Below are 19445 nucleotides of genomic sequence, written 5' to 3' on the forward strand. Positions count from 1 at the left end.
ATCGCCGTGTACAGTTTTATCCTGCCTATGCTATCATAGGCGGCTTTAAAGTCGATGAAATGATGTTGCAACTGATGTCCATATTCCAACAGTTTTTCCATCGCGCAGAGAGAGCAGCGTAGAGAGAAAATCTGATCTGTTGCTGATTTGCCTGGAGTTAAGCCTCTTTGATATGGGCCAACGATGTTCTGGGCGTATGGAGCTATCCGGTCTAGCAAGATAGCGGAGAATATCTTATAGATAGTACTCAGCAACGTACTACTTGTATAATTGCTGGGCTGTATGATATCTCCCTTTTTATGTATGAGACAGATAATGCCTCTTTGCCAGTCGTCAAACATTGATTCGCTATTCCGCACCTTGAGCACAAGTTGATGAACCAATTCGGCTGTAATTCCATCGGCTCCTGGCGACTTATGATTTTTAAGCCGATGGATTGCACGGAGTGTTTCTTCTGTACTTGATGGTGGCAGTATTTGTCCGTCGTCTCCAGTTGTCGGGACCTCCAAATCGCCGGTGTTATGGTTGTTCAGTAGTTTATCAAAGTACTCAACCCATTGCTCCAATATGCCCATTCTGTCGGAAATCAGATTTCCCTCTTTGTCTCGGCAGGATGAACATCGAGGTGTGTAAGGCTTCATCCTGTTGGCTTGTTGGTAAAACTTGTGCGCCTGGTGCCGTTGCTTCCTGTACTTTTCGAGTTCACAGACCTGTTGGTTCTGCCTGGGTTCCTTTTTCCGTGTGTGAAGTCGCTTCTCCGCTCGACGGAGTTCATGATAAGTCTCCGCGCGTACCCGCGTTCGAAGACGCGGACTATTTGTATAATATTTTGTGGCGCGGACGCTGCCTTATATTTTATATAAGAGAGTTTCTTTTCTTGTGGGTAATCTACACGGTCTCTACCTCTGAGAGACATCCTTAGATTCGCAAAAGCCTGCGAACGACATAATCATATGATTGGACATCCCAATTAAGGCTATCTCTAACCTATCCACTTACAGAACAGAAGTGATTTATAAGTCGTGCATTGAAGTGGTAACTTTTTGTTATATTCGATTCTTACTTATTTATAAATATGCCCCATATCTTCCCTAGTCACCTATCTATCCGCCCTATACACGTTTCAAACGTGCGTACCTTATACCAGCGAAGCCTTTTAGAATTTGCATAATTAAATTATGAATAAAAGTCACGTACTTAGGGAATTGATGGACAATTGCAAGACGTAAAGTTTTCAGTTAGAAGAAAATCGCGAATAAAAATCTGTACTAAAACGAGTTAATTCGCTGCGATTCTAGAAAATTTCGTGTTACTCCCTAAATTCGCGGGAATTCCATGCTAAGGGATACGACAGAGGAATTAAGGATTTCGTAGAAAAATGGAGGAGAAAACGACAAAACTTAATATTTAATGAATTGTAAAGTGAATATGATTTCTTAAAAAGTGGGTTAAATTCTGTTTAATGTAAATATTATTTCTTTTTGGTTGTTAATTAGTGTTCATTATGGTTGCTCCTACTATTCCATACCACTTTCTTTGCTCGGGGATATCTTTAAGAAAAAGTCAAGGACTCCATCTCAAGCAACTTAACGAAAATGTCATCTCAATTCGCTTCGTAAAGTGATAAAAATGTTGTAACAAAACCAGAACCTCTGCATAAACAAAATCAATATAGTATATGGTTTGTAACTTCCATGACAGATCCTTTCTCCACTTATACAGAACTTTACGTTTCACCAGTAAATCGAAAAATAGATTAAGCTTTTATGCAAAACTCGCAGTTGTGTTAATAGACGTGAATCTGGGGAGGAACGGTCATTGAATGTAATTATGGTGCAGACGTCAAAAGTGGGAACCAAAAAATGTGAACAAACATATATATACCACGACTAGAGTGAATTGAAGTACTATTTTGGGGGATTTTGGACGGTTAAGAGTTCTCCAGTGGGTTTAGAAGTTTGTGGTGAAGAAATGAATTCGTCTGCAATTTTCGGAAGGATGAAGTCCATTCATTCATGTTTGAAAATGGAATTTTGAAGAAGACGTTGTTGTGTTGTAAAGCATTCCATGAATAGATTTGCGATAATCAAATTCTTCGCCGCATAAACTTCAATTCGTCTCGCCTTTAGAAAATTTCAAAAAATAGTTTTCTGGTTGTAGATAGATCCCCTTAGAAAGTTTGCTTTTGAAATATTTTCTTAGACAATCTGGTACCGAAGGAGGAGGTTATTTTGAAGTTGGTAATGTTAACGGCTATTGTACCAAGTCAATTGCGGAGATTTAATGCATTCAATGCACATTAGAATGTTCCTTAGAATCTCAGGCTTGATGTAAATAAAGTGAAAAGTATGTACATCAATCTTTAGATTAAGTTGAGACTACGAAGGGTAAACATAGACACTTTACAGTGAGCAAACTATGTAGGCTAAACATGTAGAATTCAGGATCATGGAAAAGAAGAATACTTAGCCGTCAGTGTCTTACTCCAATGAAATACATAGATTGAATTTGGTTTAAAAGTTTTTGAGTTTTTTTTTATGTAATACGAGAACTGTATCTGTTGAATGCAGTGTACAGAATGGACTATTTTGAAACAGCTATTAATAGATCGTGAGCAAAAATATCATCATCTAGGACCTCCTTCTCGGAGGTCGTCGCAAGGCAATATCATACAGGATGTCCTACGTATCGCGGGGCTGGATCAGTTCTTAACTGCGGGTCATTATTGTTCTCTCCATTTCTTGTTCCTTTCGCAATTCTCCTTCCCTAAGCTGTTGATGAATCGTTTTCAACTCTCTTACAACTTGATTTCAGCCTCCGTTGACTCTAAGATGAACTCCAGTATATTTTCCGGTGTCAAGCGCCTGTCTACGACCGCCTCCAGCCTAGTTCGGAGCGCGGTAAACATAGGATAATCAAATACAACATGCTCCCCATTCTCGGCCACGTTACCACATCTTGGGCAGCATGGTAACTTGTCCATATGTTGCTTCTCCTGATGTTGTTCGATAAGCATTGTATATCTGGAGTGCGCTTAGTTGATATGTTATTCCTAGTTTTCCGCAGTTTGATTTGTTTTCTAGAACAGTTGCCCAAACAGGGGATGTGTAAAGTAGCACAGAACTAACTACTCTTGAAATAAGACCACGTCGACTTTGTCTTGGTCCACCAATGTTCGGTAATATCCTCGAGATCGTTACAGCGATGGAAGATGCTTTAGTTGCAGAACGCTCTACATGTTGTTAAAATATCAGCGATGGTTGGGAGTAAATTGCCAACTTCAATTTTCACGGTTGTGTCCTTTCTTCTTTTGCTGATCAGCACTAGTTCCGTTTTATGTTCAGCAAGTGATAGGCCGAACTTTCCCAACCAAGAATTGATCTCCCATACCACTTCATTTGCGTAGATCTCGATCTCGTCTAAGCGTTTTGCAATTACTGTTACCCCGATATCGTCCGCAAAGCCAATGGTTGCCAGGCTATTAGGAAGGCGTGGCGTCAATACTCCATCGTATATAATTAACTACATTAAGGGACCTTAGACAGAACCCTGCGGTACTCCGCACGTCAGTGGGAATAATTTCAGTCCATCGTCCGAGTCCCAGCATAATCTTCTCCCAAGAAGAAATTCAACAACGATGCGTACAATGTACTTCGGACAATGTAGTTTGTATAGAGCTTCTACGATTTTCGTCCAGTTTGCAGTGTTGAATGCATTTTTTACATCGAATGTCACCACTGCGTTTGCCATTTCGTATTGCAGCCCGAGCTGGGCCAGTTGCCATGTTGATTACATCGATGGTTGATCTCCCTTTACGAAACCTGAATTACTTGTACAATAGGCCAACTTCCTTTTCCGCAATAGCGAGTAGTCTGTTGTATATTAGTCATTCAAATAGTTTGCTAATGGTATAGACCAAACATATCGGTCGATATGGGGAAGGGTTACCCAATGGCTTCACTGGCTTCGAAACAAGTATCAGCTTTTGTAGCTTCGATTACTCGGGGAATTCTCCTTCTCTAAGGCATTCTGTAAAAACTTGGGCAAGCATAACTGGTGCTGTCTTGGCTGTCATTTTCAGGGCGTTATTCGGGATTCCATCCGGCCCTGGGGTCTTATTTTCTGCAAATTTCCTTGCTGCATCTAGAATTTCCTCTTCTACCACTACAGGAATTTCTTCGGGGTTTATATGGGTTTCAGCCAGATTAGTGTAGTTTACATCCTCTGGGAAGAGAGTGTTCACTAAGTTTTGTAATAGGACAGGTAATCGGTCGGGAATGTTTGCCTTTTAGTGATGACATTACCGAGAGCCAGCTTCAGTACACATCCGCTTCAAATCTTCGGATTTGCTCTTTGTGATATCTACTTGAAATTTTTTGCTCGCGTTTTTGTATTGCATGTGTAGCTCCACGAATTTAGGTTGATTTCTTCTGCGCTGAGAGTATCTCCTAACTCTGAGGCAGTTTTTACGACACTCTTCAATTTTCGAATTCCACCAGAAATTGGGATTTCGCCTTCGGGAAGCGCTACGCCGAGGCAATGAGACATCGCATGTCCGTTGCGATTTTTTGACGACCTGTAAAACTTTTTTTTGTGTGCTTCTCGATAATAATGTGTCATCACGAAGTAGCTCCTTGAACATTTCTGCGTCAAATTTGTTAGTTACCCAGTTCAACGTTATTCAGTTTAAAGGCTTCATATAATTCCTATTCTAGGTTTGGGAGATGATAGCCTGATAATAACTGTGTACCCTTTGCTGACATGCCACTGCAGGTCTTTGATAAGGGTATCACCGACGAAAGTGAGGTCTACTACCGATCATAATTCTCCCCTCTGATATGTGCTAACTGTCCCAGAGTTCGCAAGTACGACATTTAGGCGAGAAAATGTCTTTAGCAATCTTTGTCCCCTTATACTTCTTTTTCTGCTTCCCCATTCTCCTGCCCATACGTTGAAATCGCCGGTTATTACTTTGGGATTGTTGCGTCTTGCATCGAAGGATAGTTTCTCCAGCATTGCAGTGAATTCTCCCAACGTGCTATAGTTCGACTTCCACAGCTCTATGTTGCTGCTTTGCTGTTCTTGTCTGCTACCCATACTCCACTTTGCAGTTTTTCATATTTTTGACGGATACAATTGTTGTATCGACATTGCTTTCGAACACGCTCATCTTATGCCGCACAACAGTGATTCAGATTTAGTTGCATAAACTTCATTTAAACTTATTTATGAACGCCTTTCTGAATACTGGGCATTTACTGTTTCTTGCAATATGGGCGCTGTCGCTCTTTTTCATTTCGATATAGAAGACGAATTTGGGCTTCCTGTCGCAATCCTTTGCAATATGGCCTTGTTCTCAGCACTTACGGCACAGACTGAATCTGTCTTGGAGAGCTGGTACAAGCTTTCGCAATGTGGCCGAACTGCCAGCACTTAAAACATATGACTTTATTCTCTTATCTGGCAAACCACCCATCCAATGCGTACGTTGCCTGCTGCTATCGCCTTTTTGCGGCTTCTTTAGGCAGCCTTATCAACGCTATCTGTGTATTTCCGTACGCCTTTCTAAGTCGTAGCACGTTAGCCTCGCTCCCTGATTGTAACCACTAATTGAAATTGCAAGGCTTCACAGATCTCGGACTTCGTGGCGACTGCATCTAGATCCATGTATTCTATCACCACCGACTTCCTGTTCATTTTGATGGCGGCGGCTTCTCCTAGTGACATTTCGATTTTTTTCGTGGATCTTCACCTACATCTTCATCCACTTTAAGCTCCAGCAACAGATCACCTTTCTGCGTACGTCTTATACGCGTGACATTACCGCTCAGTTCAATCAGGAGGATATCTGCTTTTATTTTACGCGAAATCTCCGCGTACGTCAGTTCGCTGGGTTTATGATCAGTGCGTCCAGCCTGGTTTTCCTTTGGAACCGTTTTTTACTCTCTATTTTGATTCAAGTGGAGTCGTCGGTGCGGTTAGTGGCCTTTTCCGAATGGGCCGATAAGCTTCCGTCTCTAGTTTTCCTAGATTGCACCGATATTGGTTTCCTCTTTTTTTGCATTTTGTTGTCCATTGGGTGACTGTACCTCTTCGTTGGGATCTCTTTGTCGATTATTGCGCATTAGTGAGATGTCCTTTTCATTTTGGATACCTTCTTTGCCACAGGACTTCTTATGAAGAGATTTTTCGAACATAGTTTGTGTCGCTACGGCAACCATCACTTTCCTTTGGCTGATCGACACTATTCCTACTTCGCTTGCTTTTGTATCCTTTTTAGCCTTAAAGTACGTTGCCCTAATAGAACGTACCTGGACTTTAATAGCGTGGTGAACATTATTTCGCTGACCAATGGACTCCATCAGATTTTGGATCATTGATTACAGCTGTGTAAACTCGTCAGTCTCATTTTCAGACCTAACTCAACCGCTGCTACTCCTTTGATCCGACAACCGTTTCTCATTCGAATTCGCTAGAGTCGATCCCACCAATTTAGCGCTCCGTCTTAAAGGATCGTTAAGGTTAAAAACCACCAATGGCGACTCCCCACTAGCCATTTTACTAGTGGGGAGCCCCCAGAAATTCTCAGCTTCCTCCACCCGTTTGCAGTGAGGTAATTTAAAAATAAATTTGTAGTTGTTTCTAATATGTTCTTGCTTTGGCTGGGGATCAAATTTAGGGCCTTCTCACCCGTCTATCTGTTAAACTCGAAACGAAGATCAATTGTCACGAAATCTGGTGATAACCTGTGGTCTGTGCATCCCTTTACATATAGCGTGTGGCGCTTTTTTGTATTGAGTTTAAGAGGGCTTTCCATACATGCCAAAGGGGGGCGCAATTTTTTCTTCACGGAATATGGCTATGTAGGTTATCAAATGAAATGATTCGATTAGCACTTTTCGAAACTGATCCCATATTTGATATCGGATGAAATGTAGGGGAGTGAGGGCTCAAAATATGACCCCCCAAAAGTCTGCAAAAAATCACATCTAAACGAAATCTAGGCCTGAAAATATACCCTGTTCCGATATCCGCATAATTAAAGCTAATAATAGTATATTAGAATATTTTAGAAACTTAGCCCGTAACTCTCCTTAAGGGATAACATAGGGCAAAACTGTGGGAAGTTTGAAGTACATCCAGCTATTATTGACAAAGTTATATAAGGAGAAACTTTTACATTTTATTTGAATTTCAAGCATTCTGAAACGTGTATAACGTCATAGCATATCAATTCGTCAATACCACAACAAAGTGAACTCGTATGAATGGGGGGTTGCTGGGAAACTTTTCGTTTTAATTTTTTTCATTATTTATATATCAATTTCAATTACTCGAGACAGACATGCATATGCTTTTAGTCTTTAAACGACTTTAGACTTTAAACGAATTTGATTAAATTTTGAAGCTTATTAAAATACAGTATTTCACAATTTTGTTATTGTTTAATTGTTGTGCTTTCACGCTATAAGATTGCACGTAGATCTCGAGGGCCCGTAAGGAGGTTACAAAGCACACTTTTGAGTTTAATTCTACAATTTAATTTATACCACAGCACTCAAGTCCAGAAAAATGAAAAACGTGTCCGGTAAACGGTTGTGGACCAAGAGAATTTTCACAGACAAGTTGCATCGAAAAACGGATTTTTCACCGTTGGCTCCTACCCCCCGACGTGCGAATTCGAACATGCCACGAAGAGCGCCGGTGGTGGCATCTGTCTATCACATTAACATCTGTCCGTCGCATTCGAAATAAATTTCGAAATTTTCTCCACGCTCGACGACTTCCGGACAGCATCCGTCCTGACCAGGACGTGCGTGCACGTGTCCAGTTTCCAGGATCGTCGCGAGACATAATGGTGGCTTCCAGCGTCCGGTGCCAACGCTCTAGCATCCCATTGGATTGCGGGTGGCATGACATAGTTCCCTGGCTTTTGAATCCCAGGAGTTTGCCTAACTCCGAGAAAAAGCTCGACCCAAATTGCATTCCCTGATCACTGCAGGGACAACAAAGCGAGGAATCCACTCTTGACCTTACACTTCTGGCATGCGATGCACTCTATGGCCCAGGAGTTGATGTCCTTATTCGTGGAGTGCCAGAAGTATTTTTCGGTGACTAGCCGACTTGTCGTCCTGATGTCTGGATGCGCTAAGCCGTGAACTGCGTGGAACACTTTCTTGTGAAAAGGTGGCCAGAATGTATGGCCGGGGTTCCGAGTATTCGCAGGAGAGAGAGCCCCCAAAGCGCTGGGCAGATTCTGTTGCCCAAGACAGTGCATCACTGTTCGGATTTCAAAATTGGAGGACGCGATCGGTAGACAGAAATAGTTGAAGGAAGGACATGCTAGAGGGAAGGCCCGAAATAGGTGGCAGGGCCTGGGCGACAGTGCGGAGCAGCATATGTAGCAACTGCAAATGTAAAGCAAGTTAGCTCTTCTCAACGAATTCAGTTGTCGTGAATAGTCGTGCGGGGATTTCTTGCATAGTATGCCCCTCTCCGAATATTGCAAATATTTCTGCTTGTACTCCTAAAGATGTCTCACCTTTGTTGAGTAAACTTTCTGCTATATTATCTGGAGACTTCATCATCATCGGCGGTCCAACAAGCATTTTCCGGTTCAGGGCTATCCTAATAAGAAACGTTCCAGTTTTGTATCTAGGTTCACCAATTCGATATTCCTAACAGCGAAATCTGAGCAATTTAAATATGGTATATATTTTTCTAAGAGAGCGGATATCATTAGCAAAGGAGATGTCATTAGAGAAGGTATCATTTAAAAGTAAAAAAAGTGAAGGTTGAAAAATAAATTTATCATCTCAAAGTCGTTCAAAAGCCGGGGTCTTCCTGACATTTCTCTTTGATTGTCGGAAGGAATTCCATTCATCCTAACAAAATACTACAACACTTGAGTGTTGTCAAATTTTAACGGGGTTCAATTCACTAAAGAGGTCATCAAGGATTCGGAAAAGTGTTCTTATAAATAGTTTGTATCGAATCCGAAGTAGTTTAAAGGGAACGCGTAAATTTAGAAAAGTAAATCAAGGATTTCATCTTGCTTTTGGGCACAGTAGCTTCTACGTCCTGTTGCATTATAATATTCATATAATCTGGCAAATAGAAAATCCGCTTTTGACTATTATTTGCTTTTTAATTTTCAGATATAAATCTACCACCCGTTAAAATGCCTAAAATAAAATCACGCAAGATTTTTTCCACTAAAACTTCTGCTCAACCAGAAGTAGTTGAACCACCTCCAGGTCCGAAACCGTACGTCATTGACCCATCACCAGTTCGAATTTCGACTATTTCGTCATTAGTCCACGATGCACCAGATCCTGACTACTCTGAAAGACCTCAATTCGGTCGCCTTACCTTGGCCCATTCAGCAGTCGACCTCACTGAACATGTAGCGACAAAATTTGATGAAAGCAAAGATGATGTAGCTGCAAAGAACCTTACGCTCTCCGAGAAATTAACAAAACAATACAAAGAATTTTCCGATTTCAAATTCAAACATATTTTAGGCAAAAAGACGGTTGTCCGAACCACAAGCATTGATATCAACAATTTTTCATTCCGCCCAGATGATAGTTCTCCGGAAAAGTCCGAATATGATTTTGAAATTCATTCCCTAAGGGCTCAGAAACTTGATTCAGGTGAACTAGATATGGAGGATGATGAGAGTATTCAATCTAGCGGCAATAGGAGACAGCACTGCCAAAGACAACAAAGTGCTGAAAGCCACAGAAGTTTTCAGAGTAATAAAAGCTCAGAAAAATCGGCTCCACTAGCAAGCGCAAATGAGGAGGGCCCGATTAATGTCCAACCTAACAAGAGTAGTCTTTTTAAACAAGTTAAAACAATGTCCATGAAGAAAATCGCCGACTTCTCTGAAAGACACGAAAGGTCAGAGAAACCAGAGAAAGTCGAGAAGCCCGAAAAAGCAGAGAAGTCCCATGAAGACAGCGCAGAACCTTCTAAAAGGCCGAGTTTATCTAAAATCCCATTTAATCGACAATCAATAGAAGATGCGTGTTATCGAGCTAAAAACACAGTCTCCAATAAGATACAAAAACTCAAATCTCTACAATCGCGAGGTAGGAATCCAGACGCATCTGTCCAAAAACAAGACACTTACACAAAAAAATCAGAACCTGATATTATTCTGCCAAACATTTCGTACGGTCCCAACGATGCTGGATATATAAGGAGCCTATCACCCCAAGGGGACTCATCCAGACCTTCATCCCGAAGTTGGAGGCACGAATCTGCTAAAAGATGTTCAGATTTATCTATTGGGCATTCACGCTTCCTTCAACATCAAGATTCAATTGAGAGCTTCGATGAGGAAGTACCTTCACCAAAACATGTACAAGTACTTAGACATAACATTGGTGGAAGAACCGGGGAAGGTGCAAGTATTTCCGATGAATTTTCCGAAGAGGAAGGCTATGGATATTTGAGAAAGGATACTCCCATTCAAAATGAACCTGTTCAAGCACCCGTTCGGCGGTTTTCGCAGAATTCCTGGGAATCTGTTAAAATGAAAAAATCAGTGAAATTGCGGAGCGACAATGCACAGCAAAATATAAAAATAGCCAGGCCTGCGCCCCCAGCGCCTGTACCTAAAACCACTGGACACATTAGTTTTCCACTCCAACAACCATCTAAAATGGAAATGATTCGTAAGAGATTCTCGCAGAAACAGGACGACCCAATTCCGACTAACAATAATTTCGATATGAATGTTTCGAATGATTCACTAGATTCAGATGCTTGGATTCCCGATGCATTCAAGGGTCCCACTTACAATCAAATCAGCTTCGGCGTGATCAAAGAGACAGAAGGCGCTTGGTCGACAGCTCCGAGGAAGAGGCCGATCCTGCAGAAATCCCGCAGCATTGACATATTCAATGCAAATGGTGAGGAAGCGTTCGATGATTTTGACGAGGCTCTGAAAGATGTACCGCCTGTAGTGATACCAAGTCGGGGCGGGCATAAGCATTCGCAAAGGGCCAAGCAACAACCCATTATCAAGCAAAATGCATTGTTGAAGGAGGAAGACAAAATCTTAACGGGAGGCACCGAGCGGAGGAGTCAAAATTTCAATAAATTACTTCAACAGTTTGGAGGCAACAATGAAAGTCGGGAAGATAATAACAACGAACCGGTGAGGGAGGAATTAGGGATTTATGGTCGTGTTCCATGCGTTGCTAGAAGCACGGGAGATGTTGTAAAGCCTATGAAATCGCTTGCGATTGTCTCTCATAAACCGATTGACATTCAAGATTCAGATATTGAGACAATTATGTCTAAAATAGAACCACCGCCGCCGCATATAACTATTGAGAAAGTGATAATTACGACGAGAACTTTGCCAAATGAAGTGACTACTGAAGAGGATGATGACGATGAAATTTTCCATTCGTTGGAGCGTGTTGACAACATAATATACGGTAAGTGAGTAGATTTATAGAACATCTAAAGTAGTCAGGGAAGGAAAATATTAAATTTCAATGTAAAACAAGTAACAAGTAAGTTAGGACCATCTTTGTTTGCAAGTTTGGTATTCTTTGGCCAATCATGTGCAATTACGGAAAATTTATTGTTTCGCTGATTACTTGCTGTCTGCGATAAGCCCATGTCTGTGCTTTTCATTGTCTGCCTGTAATAGGCTTTGTATTTTGTAATAAACCGCATAAGGTTCCTTATAACTCCGCCGACCCATTCCCTACTGTTAGAGATCAGTTAATACAGTAACCGCACCCCTTTGTTCTCCACTGGTTTCATCATGCCTGCTTTAACCCAGATATTTGATAGCCGTCCTTGAGATGAATGCCTATTGACTTCCACTTTGATACTGTTTTTTTCTGGCGGTTTGTGAGAATCATCGTTTCAATCTTCTCTTGTGTAGACCTACTCATTTTTTTAATGCTCTGTGTTTCCAACTACGGCCAGGTCATCTGCGAAGCCCACAATCTGGGCCTATTTTAGAACAGAATGTACAAGAACTGTATAACATATACACCACCATAGAGAACTTACTACCGAGTCTGATGATGTCAGCCTCTGGCGATGTACTCCCTGGGTCCATCGTTTGTCTCACACCAGCTATTTTTGCTCAAAGCGTAATTCTCTCTGAACACCTATTTCCAAGTAGCATTTGTCCTAGCTCGAATTGACTCTTGATATTGACGCTCAAACAGGTTTTTGCCGTTTTCAGCGACAGGGAGAATCCTGTTATAAACGACCCTTTACAACATTTTGCCAATTGTGTCTAGGAACCTGCCGATCAGGTGCTAACATCTTAACATGGTAAAGGAGTTAGGTAGGTTCTGTCTTCCCTGGTAAGAATGCTGAGCATGCATTTCGATGCATTGATATTTTCATCGTACGTGGGAGAGCGCTGATGCTTTTCTTATTTGTATTTTTTTTATGTATGCGGGTGTTAAGCCCTTTGGGGAGCGCAGTTGCAGTAATTCCGTTGAGCGGGATTCAACTGTTTTAAGATGAAACTCAACGGTTGCCATTAGTTGAAGAGCAGTGGTTATTGAGATTTGTGGAGCATCGGCAAACATGCCCAGGAGTGCATTTTGTTGCGAGAATGCCAAAAGTGTAGCATCGACCAGCTGTTGCTTGAGTGTTTCCAAAGCTTGAACTTCCGGAGACCAACCTTTCGCGATTCTATGGTTTTAGGACCAGACAGAAAGACGTTAAGTAAGGCCTGGTGATGAGCGACTTTGGACAGGAGACGACGGCAGAAGTTTACCATACGCAGAAACCTTCCAAAGTCCTTGACCGTCTTTGGCAGCAGAGAGCACGCGATTGGTTGCACCTTGTCTAGGTCGGGTTGTATGCCTTCAAAAGTGGTGGAATGGCTTAGAAATTTCAGCTGCCGCTGTGGAAATCTACACTTTTCAACGCTAAGAATTAGACCGTTGAAAAATTCATGTAAACAAAACAGAAGTTCAAGTTTCATAGTGCAGAGTGGATGAATTTCTGGAAGATTTGCACCGCATTGAACTCGAACGGGGAAGGGATTTGATAGTAAGCCTTGGCGAGATACAAGGTTGAAACGACACAACAATTTTCTAAGTAACGTCCTGGATTAGTCGAATGGGGTACCGGTTCGGAACCGTCTGAGCCAGCCAGGCGTCTCTGATCTCCACAAAGTCGCGATTCGACATTATGCTTGGACATCATACGGAGTAGAGATGACTTAGAGCTGTAGAAAAGTCTGCATATACCCTATTTAAGTAGTTGTTCAAACTCTTTCCGCGCAACATCGAGCTTAAGGGGTAATAAAGGCCGCACCTTCGAGAAGATTGGGGAGCCAGGAGTCTTGATATGGTGCTGAAAAGCCTGCTGAGCTGCTTAATATATTATATTCGGAAACAATGTTACGATATTTTTGTAGGGTTGCGCGAATGCGTGGGTCGGCAACGCCCTCAAAAATTATGGAATGTAGTTGCTGCGCTTCGGCTAGAAGTTACCTGGTCCCGCAGCAAACTTATTTTTTTTGGATTGGCGAGGAAAGTGCACAAGCTGGTACATTTCGTGGCCTGATTTGTAAACCTACGACGTATTAGCACGCGCCATAGTTCGATGCAGATCACGACGGCTATCCGGACGCCCATTTCTTGCGGCTTACGTCGAAATTCACGACCGCTCTCTCAAACGCAAGAGATTTATCGCCGCCTCAGTTTCGCCACAATGGTGGACTAGTGCGGGGCCTGCGTGCACCTTGTGAATTTTGTTCGCGAACTCGACCAACACCTCCAAAATATCGCTGTCCGCACACGATCGTATGGCCCACGTGCCCCACGTTTACCGGTTGCGTAGTGCTATCAGATAAATGAGAAACTTAGGACCAGATGCCCGTGGTGATGAGAAGGCAGAAGTGGCAGTAGGTGACACATTGAGAAAGGTGACAACTTTATTACGGGTTCAAGCATATTGCCAGGAATCGACAATCCAGATGCGTAGGGTCCTTTTAAACTATCACCTTGAATCAATTGTTTTGTTGGATTTGACTATTTGTAAGCAAGACGCATTTAAAAAGCAGTTTTCCATTATTCTCAAATTTGAAAAGAATGCATATTTGGTTAGTTAAGCTGGTGCGCATTTCACTGTCGTTGGCATCAGGAAAACATACCAGGGAATCAAATTATAGTGCGGAATTGGGAAACAAGTGTTTACTAGAGTCGCCAATTCTAGGACTGTGACTTTCCTTGTATTCCAGGATGCCATTATTGAAGGAGACATTCATGTTGTAAAGGACCAACCTAATTGAAATCGGCTTACTGTCTGTCTGTTACGGGTACTTTTCTCAGATGCAGTTACTCCTATTGACACTAAATTTAGTGGGAGCTGGCCTCAGCTTTGACATTTTATGCAAAAGGAGTGAATGCAAGAGCCGGAGTATAATCATTTCTTTCACGGACCTGTTCTCAGAAACTACTCAAAACAAAAATTTCAAAATCATGAAGCTGTCAATATAAGGTGTCTAAATCTCAGAACAACCTGCATACCGATATCTGTTCAAACAAAGTCAATAATAGTACATTACTGTACTTTTCAGAAAACGTAAACGTCGTAAGTTCTTTGAACAATCATGAAATTTTGCAATAATATAACCTATAACATAGACCATACCACACTGGTGGAAATCGCACTAATACTTGTAAAGTTATAATAGGTGCAGGTCAAAGTCGTCTCTTTTGTCCAAATTTATTGCAATCTAAGACCTTGACTGAAGTGAACAGTCTGACATACTAGATGCACAAACATTTTTGCTTGATAAGGGTCGATGGGTAGGGAAAATTGGATTCCCGCAGCGGTACACCGTCGGATTACCAACTAAACACCCCTCCATCATTAGAGAACTAACCCGGGAACGTTTGCCACATTACGTCGAGCTAGCTTCCTGCTCTCCCGCCTTGGGGAGTCTTCAAATCAGGGAGCTCTAACTGGACGGGAGAATTGGAAGGGAACTGTTAGTTAAACGAAACCTCTGACATCCGGTTCTTCCACCAATCAAACTCTATCGTCATTTCAACACGGAGAACCCGAACGTAATGCGCAACATGGTTCCCTTAGTCAGCGCTCCTCAGCATTTTTCCAATAATGTTGTCTGGAGGAGGCTCCCCTGTGCTTAAATAAAGTTTTTGATGAATACCTTTAAACTTCCACAAGAAAAAAAGATGTAATAGGCGCCGTCGCGTCGTAAGACGTTAGACTGAAATCCTCCATACTCCCTTACTAGTTTTGTAAGGAAATAATCTGTCTCATCGTCGTCGTCCATCGTTCCGATTCCAATGAGCAGGCAGTCCATCTGCCTCTTGTCTTGTTTTGCCAAGAGAGTTGCCTTTCATCTAGTGTACATTGCCGGTCTTCACCAGCAACCGCTTTCCTTGGGTCTTCTCCCTTGCTCTTGCTTGTGCATGGCTTTTCGTCCCTTAGCAAGGAAGATAACGAAAATTCTCCTGCGATCACTATCATAGCCGCTTCAGAGACAGTGACAGTGGCAGACGCCACCCAGAAAGCACCCTGTTTCCGTACCTGCAAATAATGTTGCACTCATTAAAAAACGTTGCCTGCTAGAGAGCAATCTTCTTGGCTCCTGTTTGGTTTCCTTGAGAAAGCTCATCTGTGAATCAAGCGTCAGTCCAAGGTACTTAACTATAGGTTTTGCCTCGATTATCGATTCGCCGATTGATATGTTACCCATGTTACGCAGGATGACTGCTTCAGTTTTTTCCTAGCGCAAGTCTGAAACCATGGGCAGTGATTCATCAGCTTACCCGTCAGATCGATATGGAAAATTTGCTTTGGGGTTGTTGAATAGTGATCCCGGCAACAAGTGGCGACGTGCCTCCGCGTGATGAACCACATCTACGATTTGCATGATAGCACGGGAATAAGACTCTGGCAATACGTATCGCTTTAGGGGGTCTGATTTTGATTAGCTCTTCGCACAAGCGTTACATAAGTGTGCCGAGCAGTAGGTGTGGTGGTGGAACACCATCGGATGTTGACACTTTTTGGGTTTTCAATAAGACGACTGCCTTTTCAAACTCTTTTATAGAGATAAATAAGCAAACCTCGGCGCCTTCCTCACTGCTGTTCCCAACCTGCATGAAATATGCAGGGAATAATGCCCTTAAATACAGTCCATCTGTTTGGCCTTCAGTAGTTTTCTGCAGGGCCTACATTTTTCGAGCTTCAGTGTAACCAAGTGATCACCGTTTTCCATTCATCTCATCGTCCAGCTCCTGCCAGCAATTTGTTTCTGTTTATTATTTACATGTCTTCTCTTGGTCGTTTAGGGCGTTGTGTCAAGCGTGGAGCTTGTGACACTCCTTCCCGGAGCTCGGCACTTTCAAACACCCACCAATAGATAGACGAAAAAAAATGCTAGAAAAGAAAAATTGCCCTCCTGGGCATCGAAGCTCCGTGCACTTTTGGTACATTACTTTTGGTAAATTACGACAAAGTCAGCTACAGTGTCACCATCCCCTGGATTGGCTACCTGCGCAGCTCCACCTACTTCAAGAGCTTCGGCAAAATCTTCCAATGTTCACGTTCGTGATTTCCACGTACAGAAGAGGGTCTGAGCGGGGCACACTGAGAGGTGCTACTTCGAACGTGATGCGTTGGTGGTTGCTTTTCGAAAAGTCTTCAACTCTTCATACCAGTGATTTCGACGCAATGGTTACGTCGGGAATGCTTCCTTCGTAGCCTGGTGCCAGAACGTTAATGTGGATTTAATGTTTAAACTACGATCTCTGTTCTTACTTTCTTTTTCGAGAATCCGTTTTCCCTTGGAGTTTAAGTGAGACATGCCCATTTGAGTGTCCTGGCAACGAAGTTACCCCCAGCCAGGAACACCTCTCGTAGACCAAGACAGCGTACGTCTAGGGCATCAAGGCTGCGTCGGAAACCCAACATCGTCTTAGTCGGAGTTAAATAGACGCTGAAAACTATTACCTCTAAAGACCGAATCTAGACAAAGCCATCCTTTTCGGCATTTACAGCAAATGCCGTTATGAACGAAGTGGCAGTGTTAGTTGACAAGTCGGAGTGCCATGAAGTTGGGGTCTTTTTTTCGGTATTCTTTACCTGGTGAACACAAGATCAGCTTTTCCTCAGTCCGCAGGGAACTGCGGCTGGCAACTTACGAACGGTTGCACTCCGGTGGATATTGTTTCTTTAGGATGCTGATCACGTTAACCTCGTGCTAGCTTCTTCCAGTTCTGCTCTGACGAGGGGACACCGCCTCGAGCCAGCAGTATCTCTCAGCTCTCATCTGACGCGTCACGATTCCTGGATTAGATGCAACTCTCCTTTTCGTTGCATATATTCACTTTATGACCTAGTTGACATATGACCGCGACAGGTTACACATGTTGTCCATAATCTAAACATCTGTACGACCCGAATTTGTATCCCATAGACTATCCAACAATTCTTATTTTCCCGGTTGTTGAGTTTCCTAGCGTATTGCTCGGTAACTTATACCACAGCGAATTTTCGGCTTCGAGGCAAATACATCAATATTAAGAGTTGAAGAAACACCCCTCAAATAATCTTACATAAGATATGCGCAAAACCTTTGATACCTGGTGCGACGAGTTTCTCATTTTCCACTTGCATTATATTCCAGAATGTAGTGCGGTCTACCGCATCGGTTACATGACACCCGAAACTCTAGATGTTGACCCGACGGGGACTAAGGGTCGACAACACGTTCCGGCGCCTTCATAGAACAAAGGCGTAGAAGCACGTATCAACGGCACATTTCACTGCAACTTTCAGTGTTTGCGACAGGACTTCACGTCAATTTCCCCATCTTTTTTTGCATTTTGGTGGACTTCAACCAACCAACACTCAGATGGTTACTCAGAATTCTATTCCTTGAGTGTACATAAAACAGATGTAGCTCCTCATTTTTATATGTTGGATGAATTTCACTGACTTATATCAGCTTTAATATTATCCTAGGGTGATAAAAATTATGATTCCGCTTGACTCTCTAAAAATTGTAAGAAATAATAGTTACGCAAATTTCCAAACTTGCCTTCATCTCAACAAACAATTTCCTGAGGCGGCTAGGCATTTTCCTGTGACACAAACGTTAGTCATTCGTCATCAATTTTTATCGAGGTTGGCAAGGTTTTTTATCCATGGTAAGATTCCTCTACAGGGCTCTTTCGATTCTGCTCGGAACAACTTACGGACGATTTACGCCTCCGGCCTTGAAAGCTCCCATTTTGTTCGCATGCAGGGTCTTTGGATATAGTATGAAAAGTATGAACAGAAAAGAGAGCGAGCGTCTTTGCAACTTGACCGTGATCTAAGTATGTATGAGAGATGTATCTGACTCCTGCCTGGGCCTACCTTTCGACCAGCTTTTGATAGTGTCCTTGCCTACAGTAGCCACTACAGCCATGACACTACAATATTCCAGGACGAAATACAGAAATTTTTGATTTTCTCTATCCTTCTTAGTTGAGTTTTCATTAACTTTACTTCATTTCATTAATTTATTTCTTTTCCTTTTTTCATAGATACCAAAGCCTGTTTGTCGTCGAACAAGCGTAAGACTTGTCTATACAGCCGAAGTATGAAACCTGACTGCAACAATCAAACAAATGAAAGTTCAGTGTGATTTAGAAACGGATCAGTATTTTCAATAAAATCTCTATTTAATAGAATTTAGATCCAAAAAAACAAAAAAGATATATTTACTGTCGAACAAATCTTAGTTTTATTCCCAATTTCCTCATTTTGTTTTGATTGTTAGTCATGCTTTGTGCCATTCAGTAGCTCATGCCATTCCATCCTTTACGCTGTCATAACATCGGACAAGTGCCTGCACATAAACAGATATTACTTTCCGTAAGCAAATGTTCGTTCATGCACATACCATTATCCTTTATCGAATCATTATCGAAAAATGCCATAAATTCCCGCTGTTAATTTTATAGTTGGCATTAAAATCGGTTATTGCTTTAGTTTCCTATTTTGTATCACCACTTTGCATGCCATGAGTTTTGCCGAGAGCCGTGGGGCTCGGCACGTTCACGCTCCTGTAGGAATGGGCTTTTGATACCTGATCCCGTTGGCTTCTATTCATGTCCGTTGCGATCTAGCCTTTGTTGCATTTAATAATTCCAACGTCCTGGAATTTAGTTGGCCTCTTGGAACAATTCAAGCCCGAATGTGTATGAATGGCAGATACTTCGTCCGTGCTATTCGGATGAACTGCTCTATTCATGGCTTGCCCTGCCTCTCGAGAAGTAGATTTTACGCTACCCCAATTTCATTCATATGTGTGGATTCCCATGTGCTGGGGTCAACGGTCGATGAAAGTTTCTATAGGTTCCGGAAATGTGCATAACACATATGGATGAGCGCACCATTTACATCCGCAGGATATAATA

The 19445-nt window shown here is 42.2% G+C and overlaps 1 protein-coding gene across 6 annotated transcripts in view; it reads left to right on the top strand.

Annotated features, from left to right (window-relative positions):
* Positions 1–1233: 1233 nt before the first annotated feature.
* Positions 1234–19445, top strand: part of LOC119648308 — a 680254-nt gene continuing 662042 nt past the window's right edge. For 4 of the 6 annotated variants that reach the window (XM_038049997.1, XM_038050005.1, XM_038050015.1 and 1 more), the window contains exons 1-2: positions 1234–1443; positions 9159–11456. In XM_038049997.1, coding sequence (XP_037905925.1) covers positions 9182–11456 — 2275 coding nt within the window. In that variant the 5' untranslated portion in view covers positions 1234–1443; positions 9159–9181. Of the gene's footprint in view, positions 1465–9158; positions 11457–19445 lie in introns of all 6 variants that reach the window. The other 2 variants (XM_038049989.1, XM_038049979.1) reach the window with 2 other exon arrangements.

Source organism: Hermetia illucens, chromosome 1 (genome assembly GCF_905115235.1).
Source record: "Hermetia illucens chromosome 1, iHerIll2.2.curated.20191125, whole genome shotgun sequence".
Lineage (NCBI taxonomy): Eukaryota > Metazoa > Arthropoda > Insecta > Diptera > Stratiomyidae > Hermetia > Hermetia illucens.